The sequence below is a fragment of the Mixophyes fleayi genome, chromosome 4, assembly GCF_038048845.1.
Source record: "Mixophyes fleayi isolate aMixFle1 chromosome 4, aMixFle1.hap1, whole genome shotgun sequence".
NCBI lineage: Eukaryota > Metazoa > Chordata > Amphibia > Anura > Limnodynastidae > Mixophyes > Mixophyes fleayi.
Window position 1 is genome coordinate 342,681,183 of NC_134405.1, and position 25,038 is coordinate 342,706,220.

Below are 25,038 nucleotides of genomic sequence, written 5' to 3' on the forward strand. Positions count from 1 at the left end.
CCTGTTCTCGTGTGCCGGGCACTCGTTTTGCTGTAAGGGAACGGGGAAAAGACGGGAGGGGCAGCTCCACAAGGTGAGACACCACGGGAACAGCCCCCGCCGGGCTATACTCACGGACGCAAGTCTACGATGGCGACACCCTCTATCCCTGTTGCTCCAGCGGTTCTCGCCGGGGTCTTCCGGAAACCTTCTTTGACAGCCAATGCCTGAAAAACAAGGGAGACCAAGCCACACAGAACAATGCCTCCCCCAACACCCCAGGTACTCACCCAATCCTGAGGGACCGCTACGTGATGCACCATATCTTTCTTCTCCGTGACCAGAATCCTCCCACTCACACATCCTCGACAGTCCGGGTCCACTGGAACCCTTCTGGACGGATAGAGGGGCTTTGTAAGTCACTCTCCGAACTTATCCACTTAAATATCAAGGGACCAAGTGTCCCCTACACTACCCAGAGACTGAGCGTCTCACTCACTTAGAGGCCTGCGCCTCTCTACACTAAAGGGCCTTGCACCCTGCTATGCTCACAAGGGCCTGCTGCCCTTCCTCACTGGGGCCTAAAGCCCAGACTAGCCTAAGGGCCTCGTGCCCTGCCTGAGCCAAGGGCCTTGCGCCCTGCTACCCTTCAAGGTGCCTTGTGCCCTGCTACAGCTTCCTTTTGGGCCTTGTGCCCAAATATTAGCACCGGGGCCTAGTACCCCACCCAGCCTTGTGCCCCCCTGACTAACTATGGGGCCTTGTGCCCAAAAAAGGTCCCTACCTAATCCTATCCGCAGCCGGGCCTTATGCCCCCCTACTGCAACACAGGCCTAAATGAGTATTTTTATGCTCACCTGCTCCGCGCAGGAAACTCCACTTGCCTTCGCCATCTTCGGGTCTTCCAGACCCTCCAGCTAGTGGCGCCTCTTCTCCGCTTCGGCGCTGGTGTCCCCGCTGTCTTCTAGGCGGGGGCGCTCGTAGCCCTTACAAGGGCTCCCCGCCGATGATCTCCTCGCCGGCTTCCTCACTTGCCGCGTCGTCTTCTTGTGGCAGGGTAGCTCCCAGCCACTTCCGGCGTCTCCGGCGCTGGACGTGATAGGGGTTATTAGAGCAGTGATGGAGGTTATTGAGCTGTGATCGGGGTTATTGAGCTGTGATTGGGGTTATTAGAGCAGTGGTTGGGATATTGGAGCAGTGATGGGAATATTGCAGCTGTGATGAGGATATAGGAGCTGTGATCAGGGTTATTGAGCTGTGATTGGGGTTATTGAGCTGTAATGAGGATATTGGAGCAGTGATCGGGGTTATTGAGCAGTAATCAGGGATATTGGGCTCTGATGGGTTATTGGAACTATGATTTGGGCAATTTCGCTGTGATTGGGGTTATGGAGCTATGATGAGGATATAGTAGCTGTGATCGAGGTTATTAGAGTAGTGATGGGGATATTGGGGCTGTGATCAGGTTTATTGAGCAGTGATCAGGGATATTAGGCTCTGATTGGTTATTGGAACTGTGATTTGAGTTATTGAGCTGTGATGCAGATATAGGAGATGTGATAGGGGTTATTGAGCAGTGATGGGGATATTGGAGCAGTGATAGGGGTATTGAGCTGTCATCAGGGATATTGACCTATGATGGGGATAATGGGACTGTGATGAGGATATTGGAGCAGTGATGGGGATATTGAGCAGTAATGGGGATATAGGAGATGTGATAGGGGTTATTGAGCTGTGAGCGGGGTTATTGAGCAGTGATGGGGATATTGGAGCAGTGATGGGGGTATTGAGCTCACATCGGGGTTATTGAGCTGTGATCGGGGATAGTGAGCTGTCATCAGGGATATTGACCTATGATGGGGATAATGGGGCTGTGATGAGGATATTGGAGCAGTGATGGGGATATTGAGCTGTCACCAGGGATATTGGAGCAGTGATCGGGGTTATTGAGCAGTGATCAGGGATATTAGGCTCTGGTGAGTTATTGGAACTGTGATTTGGGGTATTGAGCTGTGATGCAGATATAGGAGATGTGATGGGGTTATTGAGCAGTGATGGGGTTATTGAGCTGTCATCAGGGATATTGACCTATGATGTGGATAATGGGACTGTGATGAGGATATTGGAGCAGTGATGGGGATATTGAGCAGTAATGGGGATATAGATGTGATGGGGTTATTGAGCTGTGATCGGGGTTATTGAGCAGTGATCGGGGATATTGGAGCAGTGATCGGGGATATTGAGCAGTGATCGGGGATATTGAGCTGTCATCAGGGATATTGAGCAGCAGAGCCAGATTTAGACCTCATGGGGCCCTAGGCAAGATACAGGTTTGGGGCCCCCTCCCTGAAAAAATCCATAGCACTATAGTTTTTAGCATAACATATATCCCTATTCAGGGGCTGGCTGGCAGACTTTAGCCCAGGGGGCAAGCACATAGCACTGTCCCATAAGTAGCGGCCCATTTTTAAAGGTTGGTCTCACCGCCGGCCCTGGGAGGGCCCTCTGGGGACCGATGGGCCCTAGGCAATTGCCTAGGTTGCTTAGTGGTAAATCCGGCCCTGTTGAGCAGTGATGGGGATATTGGAGCAGTTATCGGGGATATTGGAGCAGTGATCGGGATATTGAGCAGTGATGGGGATATTGAGCAGTGATGGGGATATTGGAGCAGTGATCGGGGATATTGGAGGAGTGATCGGGGATATTGAGCAGTGATCGGGGATATTGAGCAGTGATGGGGATATTGGAGCAGTGATCGGGGATATTGGAGCAGTGATCGGGATATTGAGCAGTGATCGGGATATTGACCTATGATGGGGATAATGGGACTGTGATGAGGATATTGGAGCAGTAATGGGGATATAGGAGATGTGATGGGGTTATTGATCAGTGATGGGGATATTGAGCAGTGATCGGGGATATTGGAGCAGTGATCGGGGTTATTGAGCTCACATCAGGGATATTGGAGCAGTGATCGGGGATATTGGAGCAGTGATCGGGGATATTGAGCAGTGATGGGGATATTAAGCAGTGATGGGGATATTGGAGCAGTGATCGGGGATATTGGAGCAGTGATCGGGGATATTGGAGCAGTGATCGGCGATATTGGAGCAGTGATCGGGGATATTGAGCTGTCATCAGGGATATTGAGCAGTGATGGGGATATTGGAGCAGTGATCGGGGATATTGGAGCAGTGATGGGGATATTGAGCAGTGATGGGGATATTGGAGCAGTGATCGGGGATATTGGAGCAGTGATGGGGATATTGAGCAGTGATCGGGGATATTGGAGCAGTGATCGGGGATATTGGAGCAGTGATCGGGATATTGAGCAGTGATTGGGGATATTGGAGCAGTGATCGGGGATATTGAGCAGTGATCGGGGATATTGGAGCAGTGATCGGGGATATTGGAGCAGTGATCGGGGATATTGAGCAGTGATCGGGGATATTGGAGCAGTGATCTGGGATATTGGAGCAGTGATGGGGATATTGAGCTGTCACCAGGGATATTGGAGCAGTGATGGGGATATTGGAGCAGTGATCGGGGATATTGAGCAGTGATCGGGGATATTGGAGCAGTGATCGGGGTTATTGAGCAGTGATGGGGATATTGGAGCAGTGATCTGGGATATTGGAGCAGTGATGGGGATATTGAGCTGTCACCAGGGATATTGAAGCAGTGATCGGGATATTGGAGCAGTGATCGGGGATATTGGAGCAGTGATCAGGGATATTGGAGCAGTGATCGGGGATATTGAGCAGTGATCGGGGATATTGGAGCAGTGATCTGGGATATTGGAGCAGTGATGGGGATATTGAGCTGTCACCAGGGATATTGGAGCAGTGATGGGGATATTGGAGCAGTGATCGGGGATATTGAGCAGTGATCGGGGATATTGGAGCAGTGATCGGGGTTATTGAGCAGTGATGGGGATATTGGAGCAGTGATCTGGGATATTGGAGCAGTGATGGGGATATTGAGCTGTCACCAGGGATATTGGAGCAGTGATCGGGATATTGGAGCAGTGATCGGGGATATTGGAGCAGTGATCGGGGATATTGAGCAGTGATGGGGATATTGAGCAGTGATCGGGGTTATTGAGCAGTGATGGGGATATTGGAGCAGTGATCGGGGATATTGGAGCAGTGATCGGGGATATTGGAGCAGTGATCGGGGATATTGGAGCAGTTATAGGGAATATTGAGCAGTGATCGGGGATATTGGAGCAGTGATCTGGGATATTGGAGCAGTGATCGGGGATATTGGAGCAGTTATAGGGAATATTGAGCAGTGATCGGGGATATTGGAGCAGTTATAGGGAATATTGAGCAGTGATCGGGGATATTGGAGCAGTGATGGGGATATTGAGCAGTGATGGGGATATTGAGCTGTCACCAGGGATATTGGAGCAGTGATCGGGATATTGGAGCAGTGATGGGGATATTGGAGCAGTGATCGGGGATATTGGAGCAGTGATGGGGATATTGGAGCAGTGATCGGGGATATTGGAGCAGTGATCGGGGATATTGGAGCAGTGATCGGGGATATTGGAGCAGTAATTGGGATATTGGAGCAGTGATCGGGGATATTGAGCAGTGATGGTGATATTGGAGCAGTGATCGGTGATATTGGAGCAGTTATCGGGGATATTGAGCAGTGATCGGGATATTGGAGCAGTTATCGGGGATATTGGAGCAGTGATCGGGGATATTGAGCAGTGATTGGGGATATTGGAGCAGTGATCGGGGATATTGGAGCAGTGATCGGGGATATTGGAGCAGTGATCACAGATATTGAGCAGTGATCACAGATATTGAGCAGTGATCACAGATGTTGAGCAGTGATCGGGGATATTGGAGCAGTGATGGGGTCCTGGGGATATTGGAGCAGTGATGGGGATATTGGAGCAGTGATCGGGGATATTGGAGCAGTGATGGGGATATTGGAGCAGTGATCGGGGATATTGGAGCAGTGATGGGGATATTGGAGCAGTGATGGGGATATTGGAGCAGTGATGGGGTCCTGGGGATATTGGAGCAGTGATGGGGATATTGGAGCAGTGATCGGGGATATTGAGCAGTGATCGGGGATATTGGAGCAATGATGGGGATATTGGAGACGAGGAGGCTCTGCACGGTGTAGCTCACTCCCCCAGCTGATGTAATACTCCCGGCTGAGGCGGCTCCGAGTATATATCAGTCAGATCATCCGGAGTCTGCAACGTGTCCTGAGCTCAACTGTCCGGAGTTCTCCCCCTGTCACACCAGGAATGGAGGTAAGATCGGGACTGGTCGGGGGTCTCTGCAGCCGGGAGAGTGAGAAACGCGTTTCTACTACACAGGAAATGCACATCCTGCCCGCAGTATATAGTATATACCTTCCACATGCTGCTATATACCCTGTGTATGCTGCTATATACCCTGTGTGTGCTGCTATATACCCTCCACATGCTGTTATATATCCTACCTCATGCTACTATATACCCTCCACATGCTGCTATATACCCTCCACATGCTGGCACTGCCATATACCCTGTGTGTGCTGCTATATACCCTACCTCATGCTACTATATACCCTGTGAATGCTACTATATACCCTCCACATGCTGCTATATACCCACCATGCTGCTATATACCCACCACATGCTGCTATATACCCTACCTCATGCTGCTATATACCCTGTGTGTGCTGCTATATACCCACCACATGCTGCTATATACCCACCACATGCTGCTATATACCCTGTGTATGCTGCTATATACCCACCACATGCTGCTATATACCCACCATGCTGCTATATACCCTGTGTATGCTGCCATATACCCTCCACATGCTGCTATATACCCTGTGTATGCTGCTATATACCCTCCACATGCTGGCACTGCAATATACCCTGTGTGCTGCTATATACCCTCCTCATGCTACTATATACCCTCCACATGCTGCTATATACCCTCCTCATGCTGCTATATACCCTACCTCATGCTACTATATACCCTCCACATGCTGGCACTGCCATATACCCTGTGTGTGCTGCTATATACCCTACCTCATGCTACTATATACCCTGTGTATGCTACTATATACCCTCCACATGCTGCTATATACCCTAACTCATGCTGCTATATACCCTGTGTGTGCTGCTATATACCCACCACATGCTGCTATATACCCTGTGTATGCTGCTATATACCCACCACATGCTGCTATATACCCACCATGCTGCTATATACCCTGTGTATGCTGCTATATACCCTACCTCATGCTACTATATACCCACCATGCTGCCATATACCCTCCTCATGCTGCCATATACCCTGTGTATGCTGCTATATACCCTACCTCATGCTGCTATATACCCACCACATGCTGCTATATACCCTCCTCATGCTGGCACTGCCATATACCCTGTGTATGCTGCTATATACCCTGTGTATGCTGCTATATACCCTGTGTATGCTGCTATATACCCTGTGTATGCTGCTATATACTCTGTGTGTGCTGCTATATACCCTCCACATGCTGATATAGGGGCACAATATGTTATATACCCTCCACATATAGGTGCACAATTGTAGTGTTATACCCCTCATACTGGCCGTGGTATAGAGGACATATTACATATTACACATACATATATTACATATATTAGACATATTATGCTACGTGTGTTCCATATGTTGGCATTGTGTTGTAATCGGGTTATACTAGATGTTATTTGCCTTCCATATACAGGCTGTTTTTGATTGAAAAAGTATCTTAATTTTGTATAAAGGTACAAAAAACATACGATACATGACATGTAAGTGTACACAGTACACCGTGACACAGTCAGTCATACTATTAGTACAATACATGACATGTAAGTGTACACAGTACACCGTGACACAGTCAGTCATACTATTAGTACAAGACAAGACGTAAGATATGACATCATGCACTGTACATCTAGTACTGCAATAACCAAGCTAAACTTAAACCACGTAACAGACTCCAATAAGCCGTGGATGTGAGGGGACGGTAGGTGAGAGGGGTATGGGGGGCACAGTGGGGGGGGGACGGACAGGCCCGAAGATTTATTGAGAGACAGACACAAATACAGGGAAGGTGCATAAATTAAGGCCAGACGGTCAACAAAACTTCAAACAGTGATGGGGGAATGTGTTGGAGGAGGAAGGGGGGGGGGGGGGTGGTAAGGGAGGAGACACAGGCTGTGCTATAGTAGACGTATTATATACCCTACATACGCTGGCGCTGATATAGGATGGGACCTATATGTGTAGAAGCTGCTCCTTCATGTGCCTTGCATACTGTATTGTGACATCACATACTATGCTGATCTGTGCTACCCTGTACTGCTGTACGGACAATATTCTGACATATTCTGTACTGTGCGACCAGAACAGTTGCAGGATTTGTCCCAGTTCTGTAGTAATGAATCAGTAATGCATTAAATTGCATTATGGGCACATTTCTGTAAATCCCTTATCTAGGGCAGTGCACACAGCTGCTGTACGGAGGGACATTATTATACTGTTATCCTGATGGCTGCAGAGATTCTGCTCAGGAACGGCCTCCAGGAGTCACTCACGTGGATCCAGTTGGTATTTTGGAGAATTTACATAAAAGATCTGCTTCCCATCAGATACACCCCTGAGAGGACTGGATTGTATAATAATATAATTGCACAGCATATGATAATGATCACATGACAGCCTGCATCCTATGTAAGTCATACTACATGACGTGTGTATAATCACTAGCAGCAGGAGACGGGGGCCCTTGTACAGGACAGGGCTGGGTAACACGTTGGCTGTTACAGATAAGACCGAGATGTGTTAATCTGGAGTTAGACACAGACAGATAGGAAGATATATAATATGGGATACATAGGTTACTGTAGAATAACCCTCTTCCCTGATGGTGTAAACATCTGGTTATTGTGGTAGTGTCTGTGCCAGTGGATCCCGCGTTCATTGCACCCACCGTCCAATCATCTTTCTCATCCAGAGGGCGTGAATCTCAAGTTACAATATTTCAGAATAACTCTCTCCAGATGTGTAATACCAGAGAGCTTTATTCTTCAATTCCACTGCTGTTGTGTTGTATTTAAGGTCGGCCTATTCCAATTCTGTGTATATGAGTGAATGCACAGTGCCACTTCTCTTGATTCCTTGGTGCAATTTTCAGTATTTGTTTTTAATCATTTTCCTGTATACAAATACACAGTGCCACTTCTCTGGTTCTGTATGTTGGATGTAAATCCTATTATTACTTCTTATTCTTTATATATATTGACAGATGCACAGTACAACTTCTCTTGTTGTGTTTGCTGTATACAGGCCACAGCTTCTCTAGCTCAGTACACAGCACTAACTCTGGTGACATTTGTTATGCTGTAAAGTTTATTTTGAATTTTTATGCCGGTAGATACAGTATGTGCCGGAGACATTTGGATAAAAGTTGTCATAAATCAATGTTTACTATACACAGCTGTATCCGCCACGATGTCTATATATGGGGGGAATAGTGTTTGTTCTATTACAGTCAGACACCTCCGGGAGAGTTATAGAGACCTCAGAGAGAGGCAATTTATACACAAAGAGGGACTGGGGTTTGGGACATTGGGAGGCATACATCTCATGTAAGGAGTTGCACCAGGAATGGACTGGGGTTTGGGACATTTGGGGGCATACATCTCATGTAGGGAGCTGCACCAGGCATGGACTGGGGTTTGGGACATTTGGGGAGGCTTACATCTCATGTAGGGAGTTGCACCAGGCATGGACTGGGGTTTGGGACATTTGGGAGGCATACATCTCATGTAGGGAGTTGCACCAGGAATGGAGTGGGGTTTGGGACATTTGGGGGGGCATACATCTCAAGTAGGGAGTTGCACCAGGAATGGACTGGGGTTTGGGACATTTGGGAGGCATACATCTCATGTAGGTAGTTGCACCAGGCATGGACTGGGGATTGGGACACTAGGGAGGCATACATCTCATGTAGGTAGTTGCACCAGGCATGGACTGGGGTTTGGGACATTTGGGAGGCATACATCTCATGTAGGGAGTTGAACCAGGCATGGACTGGGGTTTGGGACATTTGGGAGGCATACATCTCATGTAGGGAGTTGCACCAGGCATGGACTGGGGTTTTGGACATTTGGGAGGCATACATCTCATGTAGGGAGTTGCACCAGGCATGGACTGGGGTTTGGGACATTTGGGGGGCATACATCTCATGTAGGGAGTTGCACCAGGCATGGACTGGGGTTTGGGACTTTTGGGAGGCATACATCTCATGTAGGGAGTTGCACCAGGCATGGACTGGGGTTTGGGACATTTGGGAGGCATACATCTCATGTAGGGAGTTGCACCAGGCATGGACTGGGGTTTGAGACATTTGGGAGGCATACATCTCATGTAGGGAGTTGCACCAGGCGTAGACTGGGGTTTTGGACATTTGGGAGGCATACATCTCATGTAGGTAGTTGCACCAGTCATGGAATGAGGTTTGGGACATTTGGGAGGCATACATCTCATGTAGGGAGTTGCACCAGGCGTAGACTGGGGTTTTGGACATTTGGGAGGCATACATCTCATGTAGGTAGTTGCACCAGTCATGGAATGAGGTTTGGGACATTTGGGAGGCATACATCTCATGTAGGTAGTTGCACCAGTCATGGACTGGGGTTTTGGACATTTGGGAGGCATACATCTCATGTAGGGAGTTGCACCAGGCATGGACTGAGGTTTGGGACATTTGGGAGGCATACATCTCATGTAAGGAGTTGCACCAGGCATGGACTGAGGTTTGGACATTTGGGAGACATACATCTCATGTAGGGAGTTGCACCAGGTATGGGCTGTGGTTTGGGACATTTGGGAGGCATACATCTCATGTAGGGAGTTGCACCAGGCATGGACTGGGGTTTGGGACATTTGGGAGCCATACATCTCATGTAGGGAGTTGCACCAGGCATGGACTGGGGGTTGGAACATTTGGGAGGCATACATCTCATGTAGGGAGTTGCACCAGGAATGGACTGGGGTTTGGGACATTTGGGGGGCATACATCTCATGTAGAGAGTTGCACCAGGCATGGACTGGGGTTTGGGACATTTGGGAGGCATATATCTCATGTAGGGAGTTGCACCAGGCATGGACTGAGATGTGGGAGCCATACATCTCATGTAGGGAGTTGCACCAGGAATGGACTGGGGTTTGGGACATTTGGGAAGCATACATCTCATGTAGGGAGTTGCACCAGGCATGGACTGGGGTTTGGGACATTTGGGAGCCATACATCTCATGTAGGGAATTGCACCAGGCATGGACTTGGGTTTGGGACATTTGGGAGGCATACATCTCATGTAGGGAGTTTCACCAGGAATGGACTGGGGTTTGGGACATTTGGGGGGCATACATCTCATGTAGGGAGTTGCACCAGGCATGGACTGGGGTTTGGGACATTTGGGAGGCATACATCTCATGTAGGGAGTTGCACCAGGCGTAGACTGGGGTTTTGGACATTTGGGAGGCATACATCTCATGTAGGTAGTTGCACCAGTCATGGAATGAGGTTTGGGACATTTGGGAGGCATACATCTCATGTAGGTAGTTGCACCAGTCATGGACTGGGGTTTTGGACATTTGGGAGGCATACATCTCATGTAGGGAGTTGCACCAGGCATGGACTGGGGTTTGGGACATTTGGGAGGCATACATCTCATGTAGGGAGTTGCACCAGGAATGGACTGAGGTTTGGGACATTTGGGGGGCATACATCTCATGTAGGGAGTTGCACCAGGCATGGACTGGGGTTTGGGACATTTGGGAGGCATACATCTCATGTAGGGAGTTGCACCAGGCATGGACTGGGGTTTGGGACATTTGGGAGGCATACATCTCATGTAGGGAGTTGCACCAGGAATGGACTGGGGTTTGGGACATTTGGGGGGCATACATCTCATGTAGGGAGTTGCACCAGGCATGGACTGGGGTTTGGGACATTTGGGAGGCATACATCTCATGTAGGGAGTTGCACCAGGCATGGACTGGGGTTTGGGACATTTGGGAGGCATACATCTCATGTAGGGAGTTGCACCAGGCATAGACTGGGGTTTGGGACATTTGGGAGGCATATATCTCATGTAGGGAGTTGCACCAGGCATGGACTGAGATGTGGGAGCCATACATCTCATGTAGGGAGTTGCACCAGGAATGGACTGGGGTTTGGGACATTTGGGAAGCATACATCTCATGTAGGGAGTTGCACCAGGCATGGACTGGGGTTTGGGACATTTGGGGGGCATACATCTCATGTAGGGAATTGCACCAGGCATGGACTGGGGTTTGGGACATTTGGGAGGCATACATCTCATGTAGGGAGTTGCACCAGGAATGGACTGGGGTTTGGGACATTTGGGGGGCATACATCTCATGTAGGGAGTTGCACCAGGCATGGACTGGGGTTTGGGACATTTGGGAGGCATACATCTCATGTAGGGAGTTGCACCAGGCATGGACTGGGGTTTGGGACATTTGGGAGGCATACATCTCATGTAGGGAGTTGCACCAGGCATGGACTGGGGTTTGGGACATTTGGGAGGCATACATCTCATGTAGGGAGTTGCACCAGGCATAGACTGAGATGTGGGAGACATACATCTCATGTAGGGAGTTGCACCAGGCATGGACTGAGATGTGGGAGACATACATCTCATGTAGGTAGTTGCACCAGGCATGGACTGGGGTTTGGGACATTTGGGAGGCATACATCTCATGTAGGGAGTTGCACCAGGCATGGACTGGGGTTTGGGACATTTGGGAGGCATACATCTCATGTAGGTAGTTGCACCAGGCATGGACTGGGGTTTGGGACATTTGGGAGGCATACATCTCATGTAGGGAGTTGCACCAGGCATGGACTGGGGTTTGGGACATTTGGGAGGCATACATCTCATGTAGGGAGTTGCACCAGGCATGGACTGGGGTTTGAGACATTTGGGAGGCATACATCTCATGTAGGGAGTTGCACCAGGCGTAGACTGGGGTTTTGGACATTTGGGAGGCATACATCTCATGTAGGTAGTTGCACCAGTCATGGAATGAGGTTTGGGACATTTGGGAGGCATACATCTCATGTAGGTAGTTGCACCAGTCATGGACTGGGGTTTTGGACATTTAGGAGGCATACATCTCATGTAGGGAGTTGCACCAGGCATGGACTGGGGTTTGGGACATTTGGGAGGCATACATCTCATGTAAGGAGTTGCACCAGGCATGGACTGAGGTTTGGACATTTGGGAGACATACATCTCATGTAGGGAGTTGCACCAGGTATGGGCTGTGGTTTGGGACATTTGGGAGGCATACATCTCATGTAGGGAGTTGCACCAGGCATGGACTGGGGTTTGGGACATTTGGGAGCCATACATCTCATGTAGGGCGTTGCACCAGGCATGGACTGGGGGTTGGAACATTTGGGAGGCATACATCTCATGTAGGGAGTTGCACCAGGCATGGACTGGGGTTTGGGACATTTGGGGGGCATACATCTCATGTAGAGAGTTGCACCAGGCATGGACTGGGGTTTGGGACATTTGGGAGGCATACATCTCATGAAGGGAGTTGCACCAGGCATGGACTGGGGTTTGGGACATTTGGGGGGCATACATCTCATGTAGAGAGTTGCACCAGGCATGGACTGGGGTTTGGGACATTTGGGAGGCATATATCTCATGTAGGGAGTTGCACCAGGCATGGACTGAGATGTGGGAGCCATACATCTCATGTAGGGAGTTGCACCAGGAATGGACTGGGGTTTGGGACATTTGGGAAGCATACATCTCATGTAGGGAGTTGCACCAGGCATGGACTGGGGTTTGGGACATTTGGGAGCCATACATCTCATGTAGGGAATTGCACCAGGCATGGACTGGGGTTTGGGACATTTGGGAGGCATACATCTCATGTAGGGAGTTGCACCAGGAATTGGCTGTGGTTTGGGACATTTGGGAGGCATACATCTCATGTAGGGAGTTGCACCAGGCATGGACTGGGGTTTGGGACATTTGGGAGCCATACATCTCATGTAGGGAGTTGCACCAGGCATGGACTGGGGGTTGGAACATTTGGGAGGCATACATCTCATGTAGGGAGTTGCACCAGGCATGGACTGGGGTTTGGGACATTTGGGAGGCATACATCTCATGTAGGGAGTTGCACCAGGAATGGACTGGGGTTTGGGACATTTGGGGGGCATACATCTCATGTAGGGAGTTGCACCAGGCATGGACTGGGGTTTGGGACATTTGGGAGGCATACATCTCATGAAGGGAGTTGCACCAGGCATGGACTGGGGTTTGGGACATTTGGGGGGCATACATCTCATGTAGAGAGTTGCACCAGGCATGGACTGGGGTTTGGGACATTTGGGAGGCATATATCTCATGTAGGGAGTTGCACCAGGCATGGACTGAGATGTGGGAGCCATACATCTCATGTAGGGAGTTGCACCAGGAATGGACTGGGGTTTGGGACATTTGGGAAGCATACATCTCATGTAGGGAGTTGCACCAGGCATGGACTGGGGTTTGGGACATTTGGGAGCCATACATCTCATGTAGGGAATTGCACCAGGCATGGACTGGGGTTTGGGACATTTGGGAGGCATACATCTCATGTAGGGAGTTGCACCAGGAATGGACTGGGGTTTGGGACATTTGGGGGGCATACATCTCATGTAGGGAGTTGCACCAGGCATGGACTGGGGTTTGGGACATTTGGGAGGCATATATCTCATGTAGGGAGTTGCACCAGGCATGGACTGAGATGTGGGAGACATACATCTCATGTAGGGAGTTGCACCAGGCATGGACTGGGACATTTGGGGGGCATACATCTCATGTAGGGAGTTGCACCAGGCATGGGTTGAACACAAGCACCTGTCCAGCAGCCTCATGTTCCTGGAGAGTGCTGGTGAGGGGGCAGCTGTGATTTATGGTCCAGACTTCCTCAGATCCTGCACACCCAGGAATGTTCCTATGGTTGGAGGAGATCTGAGAATGTTCTCTCTGGGACAAGTTGTAGCCTGTTACTGAGTTACGGGGACCTGGATAAAGGTCACCGAGGGGCTCATGCTCTGCTCCATGTGCAGCCGGAGGGCATCGCTGTCACTGTTGGTCTTTAGTGTTCAGTTGCGCTTCTGTTACTTGACATTCAGCCGCCCCTGTAAAAATAGACCTGGCATATTATACAATACTATTAATAGACCCCCAACCCCCCCTCGAATTGTCAGAGGTCTCACAGACTCACGCTTTTAGAAATGAGCAATTATGTGACTAACAATCATCATTACATTACTACACCGCTAGAATTATTATCGTTTATTTATATAGTGCCACCATATTCAGTAGCGTCGTACAGGGAACACTTGGAGTCATCATTAGAGCTTACAGTTTAGATTCCCTACCACACACAGGGCTCCTTTTCTTTCAGCAGAAAATTAACATGGTGCAAATTACAGACTATCAATGAGGGCAGTTCTCTAACATGCTGGAACCTGTGTCATCCATTCATGTTAGACAAATATCTCATTAGTTGCTGTGGTTTGTTGCATGTTACTAAGTGACCACAAATACACAACGTCCCGGACAGAGCGGCGCAGTGTCCTGGGCACAGGCAGCCGAAGAGCCCGAAGAGGTTCACTTAGTACCTTGCAGAGAAATGTGATACTATGACCCCCCCCCCTCGCTCTCCTTTTACCCTCCCCCCAATAAGGAAAATGATGGTACCTCGGCCCTCAGACTCCCACTAGGCTCCTGCTGGGCCCCATCCTGGATTCTTCAGCCGCTCTATGTGGGCGCTGGAAAAATGAAAATCTGTCTTTTACTTGTATAGCACCAACATATGTGAATTGTGTACAGAGACCAATGTCCCTGCGCCTCTAGAGCTTACAATCTAAATATCACAGGCACAAATCAGGGACAGTTTACCTATCAGTGTATCTTTAGGACCGTGGGAGATTACCCACCCGAATATAATGGAGCTGATTTAGAGTTCTGCTTAAACTGTAAGGGGTAGGAACAGGCGCGGGCTGGCAAAGTTCAGCCGGGGGGTGCACAGACGGCCGCATCACATGACACACGATGCGGCCGCTTCATTGATGACGCGGCCGCATCGCGTGTCATGTGATGCGGCCGTCTGTGCGCTGACGCGGCCGCATCGCGTGTCATGTGATGCAGCCGCCGGTAATATAAAGATAATATTGCATCCACAGGGGGGCGGCCGGCCCAAGCAGCGGTCAGACTGAGCGGCCCAGGGGGCCGATGCCCCCCCGGCCCAGCCCGCCCCTGGGTAGGAATGTAGTCGCATTTACATGCAGCTAATACTGAATATTCTTGTATGTTCCACACATACAGACCAGCTGTATATTAAAGGGGCTATTCTGTGATCCCCCAAAAAACTCCAAGGGGGAGACTGACTAAAGTGCAATTTTGGAGGGGATACTGATAGGCGAGATGCGGTTTCCGCTATTTGGACTATCAGAATAAAAAGAGGGAGTCAACATTGACTTATTAATTATAAGGGCAATAATCTATCTATTAGGCAACCATTATTTATTATTTTAATAAGGAGCATATATAAATTGATTATTTTATTATGGGGGCCATATAAATATATTGTTTTATAAATGGGGGTAAATATATTATTTGATTTAATGGGAAACAACTTTTTGATTTATAATAGGGACAATAAGAATTTATTTTAGTGAACATATGGAAGAATTGGAGCTCCGTTTTGTAGCGTTGCTGACAATAAGGAGGAAATGTATTGTATGAATATGATAATTATCTCTGCAGTAAAGCTCCCTGTTATTTGCAGTTATTGATGAATCAGCCGGGCCGAGGTGTTTCCTGTTACATTTCGGAGGTCATTACTGCTTCCTTCCCCACACAAGGGGCACCTTGTCCTCCGAAATGCTGAGATATTGTAGTGCAGTTTATATACTGATCAGGGTTAAGCTGGGTACACACTACAGAAATTTCGACCAACTTTTTATGCCGAGCGATTTTACATGCGATCGATGGTCCGATCGCTCGGTCCATGGACTGCATACACACTAGCCTTGTTTAGGACGATAAAGGGAAGAGCGGACGTCCCTTTAGCGACTTTTTACAGCCATGTTGTCGTGAGCAATGACTGTAATTTCGTACTTCGTTGTGGATCGGTCGGAAGTTTGTACACACTACACAGCGGAAATGAGATTGGACCAAAAATATTAAACGGTACGACCAACCAAATGAGGCGATAATCATCCATTTGGGCAGACTTTCGACCATCGTGTCACTGCACACACTGACCCGACTTTTGAACGAGCGGTCGTATGTCGGCTGTTTGAGCCGATTATTGGATGAAAACAGTGTAGTGTGTACCCAGCTTTAGTTACTTCAAATGTGGGATGGACTTTCACAAAAATATGTCAGCGGCCGTAAGTAACGTCTAACTCATTTATAAATAAACAGATCTGCTCTGATATACACGGAGAGGAGGGGCACTACAGTCCATCTGCAATATGTCATGATATTTTTTTCGACGGTTCTGCTTTAAGACCTCTGTTATTAACTCACGGGGTAATATATAACCAGAAGGTACTTCGCTAATCAGCATGCCTCACTTTGCTACACTCTGTTTGTTCCTGTGCATGCCCCAAAGATCGATCACGTTCTCCATCCACTCAGATGCTTTTGGTAGTTATTGCATCTTGCTACTACTTTCCGTTACATTACCTGTTTTCTCCCAGTAATCATTTCACTATAACGTAACCCTGGAGAGTAATCTGATGTTGGAGCTGCGTTATATGTCTGCGTATTACTTGCACAGATCCTCTCTAGGTTTCCGATCAATGGTGTCCCAGTGCTGGGTGACTTTTCTGTTATAACTAAGTAACAGGGTCTATAGCGGTTGTTGGGGTAAGCACGGGCCACTAAACAGCCTTGTAGGGCCACATCTGGCCTGCGGGCCTCCAGTTGGACGATCCTCCATTACATGGCTTTAAATAATATTCACCCCCTATGGCCATACCCTGGTGGCAGTGGCGGGGCATTGGGGCCCATGGAGATAATGGGACCCGCTGCATGGTAGATGCAGAGGGTTGGGGGCCCCTCCTCCCTGCATCGGGGCCCACGGCTCCCTAGTTCCGCCTCTGCCTGGTGGGTAAAGGTAGCCATCACAGGGGCCCTCTGGTGATGCTTCACAAGTTGGGGTTAGCTGGGGGAGCCCATAGGAATAAATGTTTTATTATTAAAAAAAAATATATATTTTTTTTCTATCTTTTTCTTGTAATAGAACTGTAATATATTTTTATATAGAATCTGGAACTGGAAGCCCAAATCTAGGCTATCAGGTGTAGTGCATAAGCCTGAACCGACATGACATCTCCAGCAAGCGCAGGGGGTCCTAGGAGTGCCCTGCCGTAAGACCCACAGGGAAACCGATGGGGGGTTTCCTAGTGCCTGGAAACCCCCTATCCAAGCCTGGGGCACTGTATAATTGAGATGCCTGGACCCTGCCCCCGCTTCACACGGCTCTGCTTGAAAAGGGAGAGCTGTGTGCACCTAACAGTAGTGCAGGCAGCATTGCCCATGTATGTCGGGGAGGGGCCGGGGTTAATATATAGAACCCTGTATGAAGAGAGTGGGCTTAGTGGGACATATATGATACATTGTGTAAGGGATGACTGTGGATGTGAAAGTTTATTGTGTCCAAATATGATACATAGATGTTTATTTAATGTTTGAAAGACATAAATATTAGTGGAGAGAAATCTGCAACTTTGTGAGCGATTTTTTTGACACTTTAACAGACAGATGTTTGTAATCCTGACGTCAGACTGCAAAACTCCTCTGAGTGTCTGTGGTGAATATTATTAGATTGTAACTTCCTCTTCTGCTCTTCACCACAAACGTTTAATTAGAGGCACAGAAGTTACTCACAATGGCCTGTGCATGAATATGGAGCCAGCTCTGGTCTCGCTTTGTATCCATGTGTGTCCGAGTCGCCTCTCCTGAAGAATCTCCAGCTGGTCAAGTTTTCGGGATTACCCTGTGTGAGACCATATGGGATACAATGGGTCCTTTGTAACGCTGGCGCACACTACAAAACGCGACTTTGTGTGATATGCGCAGGTTACATGCCTGAAGCTTTTATTATGTTTATTTCCCCCTGATATTTATCAATCCTTTATACCGGTCTTTGCTGTGAGTTTTCTGAACTATTTACCATTTTTGGTAGGAGAAAACAGGCTGTTTCGGCTAAGTATTATCCCCCCTGTGATATCTTAATGCAGCGACATAAGACTTCACTTCCTGGTTTGCCCAGTAACTATCTACAGCGCACCGAGCAGGTTGTAATGTCTGTGAAGCGTAAATCTCAGTCGGCCATAACATAAAGATAACATCTGCGGAAAGTTAAACTTTTCGCAGCTTAGCCAAAACTCATTTTGATGTCCTGATAACGACCTATAGGAATGACCGTACTAAGCATTAAGATAGTAAAAGCTGCCATCATAGCTTTCATAAATTGCCCCAGTACATAAATTAGCCATTCTCTCCTGGAAAGTGACATTTTACCCCCTTATATTCCAGAAACTCCGCACTAGAATATAGAACTCATTCTATTGTAACCATGTTGTTAAAACTAACAATTTAGATCTCATTCACCAAACATTTCTATGTGATTCGCTATAAAATCTTTTTACAACTTAATGTGATAAAACTGCAATTTGTTGACGTTGACAACTAAAGTGGAGCATCCTGTGGCTTAATAAATATAATCACTTTACAAGCCATCCGAGTGGTATTGGGTTGGGAATGACCTGAATCAGCCACAATATTATCTCACTTTTATTATAAAGAATTGGCAGCGTTGTGTTGGTGTAATCAGCTTGTGTACACACGTTCTTCAGTGTCTGCCAAACCTAGCAGGGTGTGGGTGCTGTTATATAATACATGTTCTATTAACCTTCTACCTGATACCTGTGTCTGACGGCTCTTTACCCAGTTTACTGACATCCATGAAGCTACTGTCCTATTGAGAAGTGAGGTTATCTCACACTTCACGCCGCAGAATATTTACTACTGATTATACCACTTGGATCTGCAACTGGTTCCTAGTGAGTGGATATGCTGCATCCTCAGTTATAAAGGGACCAATGACATCACTAAGAGTGCAGCCTATCCAGTCACTGGGAACCAGTGACATCACTGAGATTGCAGCCTATCCAGTCACTGGGAACCAGTGACATCACTGAGAGTGCAGCCTATCCATTAACTAGGAACCAGTGACATCACTGAGAGTGCAGCCTATCCAGTCACTAGGAACCAGTGACATCACTGAGTCCAGCCTATCCAGTCACTGGGAACCAGTGACATCACTGAGAGTGCAGCCTATCCAGTCACTGGCAACCAGTGACATCACTGAGAGTGCAGCCTATCCATTCACTAGAAGCCAATGACATCACTGAGAATGCAGCCTATCCATTCACTAGGAACCAGTGACATCACTGAGAGTGCAGCCTATCCATTCACTAGGAACCAGTGACATCACTGAGAGTGCAGCCTATTCAGTCACTAGAAACCAGTGACATCACTGAGAGTGCAGCCTATCCATTCACTAGAAGCCAATGACATCACTGAGAATGCAGCCTATCCATTCACTAGGAACCAGTGACATCACTGAGAGTGCAGCCTATCCATTCACTAGGAACCAGTGACATCACTGAGAGTGCAGCCTATCCAGTCACTAGGAACCAGTGACATCCCTGAGAGTGTAGCCTATCCAGTCACTAGGAACCAGTGACATCACTGAGAGTGCAGCCTATCCATTCACTAGAAGCCAATGACATCACTGAGAGTGCAGCCTATCCATTCACTAGGAACCAGTGACATCACTGAGAGTGCAGCCTATTCAGTCACTAGAAACCAGTGACATCACTGAGAGTGCAGCCTATCCATTCACTAGAAGCCAATGACATCACTGAGAATGCAGCCTATCCATTCACTAGGAACCAGTGACATCACTGAGAGTGCAGCCTATCCATTCACTAGGAACCAGTGACATCACTGAGAGTGCAGCCTATCCAGTCACTAGGAACCAGTGACATCACTGAGAGTGCAGCCTATCCAGTCACTAGGAACCAGTGACATCACTGAGAATGCAGCCTATCCAGTCACTAGGAACCAGTGACATCCCTGAGAGTGCAGCCTATCCAGTCACTAGGAACCAGTGACATCACTGAGAGTGCAGCCTATCCATTCACTAGGAACCAGTGACATCACTGAGAGTGCAGCCTATCCAGTCACTAGGAACCAGTGACATCACTGAAAGTGCAGCCTATCCATTCACTAGAAGCCAATGACATCACTGAGAGTGCAGCCTATCCATTCACTAGGAACCAGTGACATCACTGAGAGTGCAGCCTATCCATTCACTAGGAACCAGTGACATCACTGAGAGTGCAGCCTATTCAGTCACTAGAAACCAGTGACATCACTGAGAGTGCAGCCTATCCATTCACTAGAAGCCAATGACATCACTGAGAATGCAGCCTATCCATTCACTAGGAACCAGTGACATCACTGAGAGTGCAGCCTATCCAGTCACTAGGAACCAGTGACATCACTGAGAGTGCAGCCTATCCAGTCACTAGGAACCAGTGACATCACTGAGAGTGCAGCCTATCCAGTCACTAGGAACCAGTGACATCACTGAGAATGCAGCCTATCCAGTCACTAGGGGCCAGTGACATCACTGAGAGTGCAGCCTATCCATTCACTAGGAACCAGTGACATCACTGAGAGTGCAGCCTATCCAGTCACTAGGAACCAGTGACATCCCTGAGAGTGCAGCCTATCCAGTCACTAGGAACCAGTGACATCACTGAGAGTGCAGCCTATCCAGTCACTAGGAACCAGTGACATCACTGAGAGTGCAGCCTATCCAGTCACTAGGAACCAGTGACATCCCTGAGAGTGCAGCCTATCCAGTCACTAGGAACCAGTGACATCACTGAGAGTGCAGCCTATCCCTTCACTAGGAACCAGTGACATCACTGAGAGTGCAGCCTATCCAGTCACTAGGAACCAGTGACATCACTGAGAGCGCAGCCTATCCAGTCACTAGGAACCAGTGACATCACTGAGAGTGCAGCCTATCCAGTCACTAGGAACCAGTGACATCACTGAGAGTGCAGCCTATCCAGTCACTAGGAACCAGTGACATCACTGAGAGTGCAGCCTATCCAGTCACTAGGAACCAGTGACATCACTGAGAATGCAGCCTATCCAGTCACTAGGAACCAGTGACATCCCTGAGAGTGCAGCCTATCCAGTCACTAGGAACCAGTGACATCACTGAGAGTGCAGCCTATCCAGTCACTAGGAACCAGTGACATCACTGAGAGTGCAGCCTATCCAGTCACTAGGAACCAGTGACATCACTGAGAATGCAGCCTATCCAGTCACTAGGAACCAGTGACATCCCTGAGAGTGCAGCCTATCCAGTCACTAGGAACCAGTGACATCCCTGAGAGTGCAGCCTATCCAGTCACTAGGAACCAGTGACATCACTGAGAGTGCAGCCTATCCAGTCACTAGGAACCAGTGACATCACTGAGAGTGCAGCCTATCCAGTCACTTGGAACCAGTGACATCACAGAGAGTGCAGCCTATTCAGTCACTAGGAACCAGTGACATCACTGAGAATGCAGCCTATCCAGTCACTAGGAACCAGTGACATCACTGAGAGTGCAGCCTATCCCTTCACTAGGAACCAGTGACATCACTGAGAGTGCAGCCTATCCAGTCACTAGGAACCAGTGACATCACTGAGAGTGCAGCCTATCCAGTCACTAGGAACCACATGTTCTGGAAATCACTTTGAAGCAATAGAACATAACTGATTATTCCTCTACCAATATAACACATTGGGGCCAATTCAATTCGGCTGCATTATTCTAGGAATAACGTGGTCTGCGCAGTATTACTGTTAGTGCGGTAATTTTAACGATAATTTTTCTCGCCCCTCCTGGGGCTGTAAAAATCTGGGTTAAAATTACCGTATTAAAGGTAGTAGCGCTATCGCCGCGTTAATCGTAGACTAACGCGGCCGAATTGAATCAGCCCCAATGTGTTTCCTTTTCCCAGTCATTGTCTCAGCAGATGACCCGCTGTACAGTCAGCGCTGTGATGTGATGACATCAACCTGCTCGTGTGAAACACCCGTTACCCAGCAGCTGGAGCAGCATTATATAACATGTGTATAGTCACATATATCCATCCCTTACCCACAGGAACACACGTGTCACACGCTGCAGACAAACATTGGAGGGGGGTAGTTTAGCTAATGAGTATGATGGCGCTAAGTGGTGGTGGCAGCAGGTGAGGGGGGGAGGGGTAATTACAGTGCAGGAGGTGTCAGTATACAGAGCATTATCTACCAGTGTGCAGTGGGTATTACTTAGGGGTGATGTGACATTATATAGTGATGATGTGATATTATATAGGGGTGATGTGATATATTGGGGTGATGGGACATTCTACCGGGTTCATGTGACATTATACAGGGGGATGTGACATTATACAGAGGTGATGAGATATTATATAGGGAGATGTGATATTATATAGGGGGATGTGACATTATACAGGGTTCATGTGACATTATATAGGGGGATGAGACATTATACAGGGGGATGAGACATTATGCAGGGGGATGAGACATTATACAGGGTTCATGTGACATTATATAGGGGGGATGAGACATTATACAGGGGGATGAGACATTATATAGGGGGGATGAGATATTATATAGGGAGATGTGATATTATATAGGGGGATGTGACATTATATAGGGGGATAAGACGTTATACAGGGTTCATGTGACATTATACAGGGTGATGAGACGTTATACAGGGTTCATGTGACATTATACAGGGTGATGAGACGTTATACAGGGTTCATGTGACATTATACAGGTGGGATGAGACATTATATAGGGGGGATGAGACATTATACAGGGGGATGAGACATTATACAGAGGTGATGAGACATTATACAGAGGTGATGAGACATTATACAGGGGGATGAGACATTATACAGGGTGATGAGACGTTATACAGGGTGATGAGACATTATATAGGGGGATGAGACATTATACAGGGTGATGAGACGTTATATAGGGGGATGAGACATTATACAGGGGGATGAGACATTATACAGGGGGATGAGACATTATACAGGTGGGATGAGACATTATACAGAGGTGATGAGACATTATACAGAGGTGATGAGACGTTATACAGGGTGAGGGAGACGTTATACAGGGGGATGAGACATTACACAGGGGGATGAGACATTATACATTATACAGAGGTAATGAGACATTATACAGGGGGATGAGACATTATACAGGGGGATGAGACATTATACAGGGGGATGAGACATTACACAGGGGGATGAGACATTATACATTATACAGAGGTAATGAGACATTATACAGGGGGATGAGACATTATACAGGGGGATGAGACATTATACAGGGGGATGAGACATTATACAGGGGGATGAGACGTTATATAGGGGGATGAGACATTATACAGGGGGATGAGACATTATACAGGGGGATGAGACATTATACAGGGGGATTAGACGTTATACAGGGGGATGAGACATTATACATTATACAGGGGGATTAGACGTTATACAGGGTGATCAGGTGATGAGACATTATACAGGGGGATTAGACGTTATACAGGGTGATCAGGTGATGAGACATTATACAGGGGGATTAGACGTTATACAGGGGGATGAGACATTATACATTATACAGGGGGATGAGACATTATATATTATACAGGAGATGAGACATTATACAGGGTGATCAGGTGATGAGACATTATACAGGGGGATTAGATGTTATACAGGGGGATGAGACATTATACATTATACAGGGTGAGGGAGACGTTATACAGAGGTGATGAGACATTATACAGGGGGATTAGACGTTATACAGGGGGATGAGACATTATACATTATACAGGGTGAGGGAGACGTTATACAGGGGGATGAGACGTTATACAGGGGGATTAGACATTATACAGGGGGATTAGACGTTATACAGGGGGATTAGACGTTATACAGGGGGATGAGACATTATACATTATACAGAGGTAATGAGACATTATACAGGGGGATGAGACATTATACATTATACAGAGGTAATGAGACATTATACAGGGGGATGAGACATTACACAGGGGGATGAGACATGGTACACGCTATAAGTAGGTGAGGGTGGGGGTCGGTGACGTGTCGGGGGGCTGCCCAGTAATCCTCTCTGAGCTGAGGAGGAGATAGAGAGGGGGCAGCGGATGATGGCGAGCCTGGCAGTGGAGGTGGCACCAGCGCCCGGGCACCAGGTAACACACCCGGGAGGGGGTGGGAGAGACTCCGAGTTACCCGATGCAGCCAGCTGGGGCCGGGTGTCCGCTGATGACATAAGAAGGATTATTATAGGGGGCGGGTCACGTGATCGTGTAGAATAAACATCAGACAGGAGCTCGGGGCCCCCAAACCGATATAATCATATAATGTGTGTATAATATATATCATGTAATGATCATGTGTATAATATATATCATGTAATGATCATGTGTATAATATGTGACATGTAATGATCATGTGTATAATATGTGACATGTAATGGTCATGTGTATAATATGTGACATGTAATGATCATGTATGTAATATATAACATGTAATGGTCATGTGTATAATATGTGACATGTAATGATCATGTGTGTGATGGAATGTCATAGGACCCCCCTCCCCCATGTCTGTGTCCTGCTCATTATACGATGTAACTCTCTGTGTATAGGGGGTGACCTACCACAATATTGTCTCCTATACATCTTCCTGGATGTTGCCCCTGGCATGTGCTCGGCTCAGGCATTGGAGCGTTGATACTTTATATTACTTGTTATTTCTGTGACATG

General features: G+C 47.8%; 1 protein-coding gene across 2 annotated transcripts in view; it reads left to right on the forward strand.

Annotated features, from left to right (window-relative positions):
- Positions 1-5,143: 5,143 nt before the first annotated feature.
- The window catches only part of BCAT1 (branched chain amino acid transaminase 1), a 53,092-nt gene continuing 33,197 nt past the window's right edge, over positions 5,144-25,038 (forward strand). Inside the window, exon 1 of one of the 2 annotated variants that reach the window (XM_075210763.1) lies at positions 5,144-5,257. In XM_075210763.1, the coding sequence (XP_075066864.1) occupies positions 5,252-5,257 (6 nt within the window). In that variant the 5' untranslated portion in view covers positions 5,144-5,251. Of the gene's footprint in view, positions 5,258-24,369; positions 24,463-25,038 lie in introns of those variants that run through there. The other variant, XM_075210762.1, reaches the window with a different exon arrangement.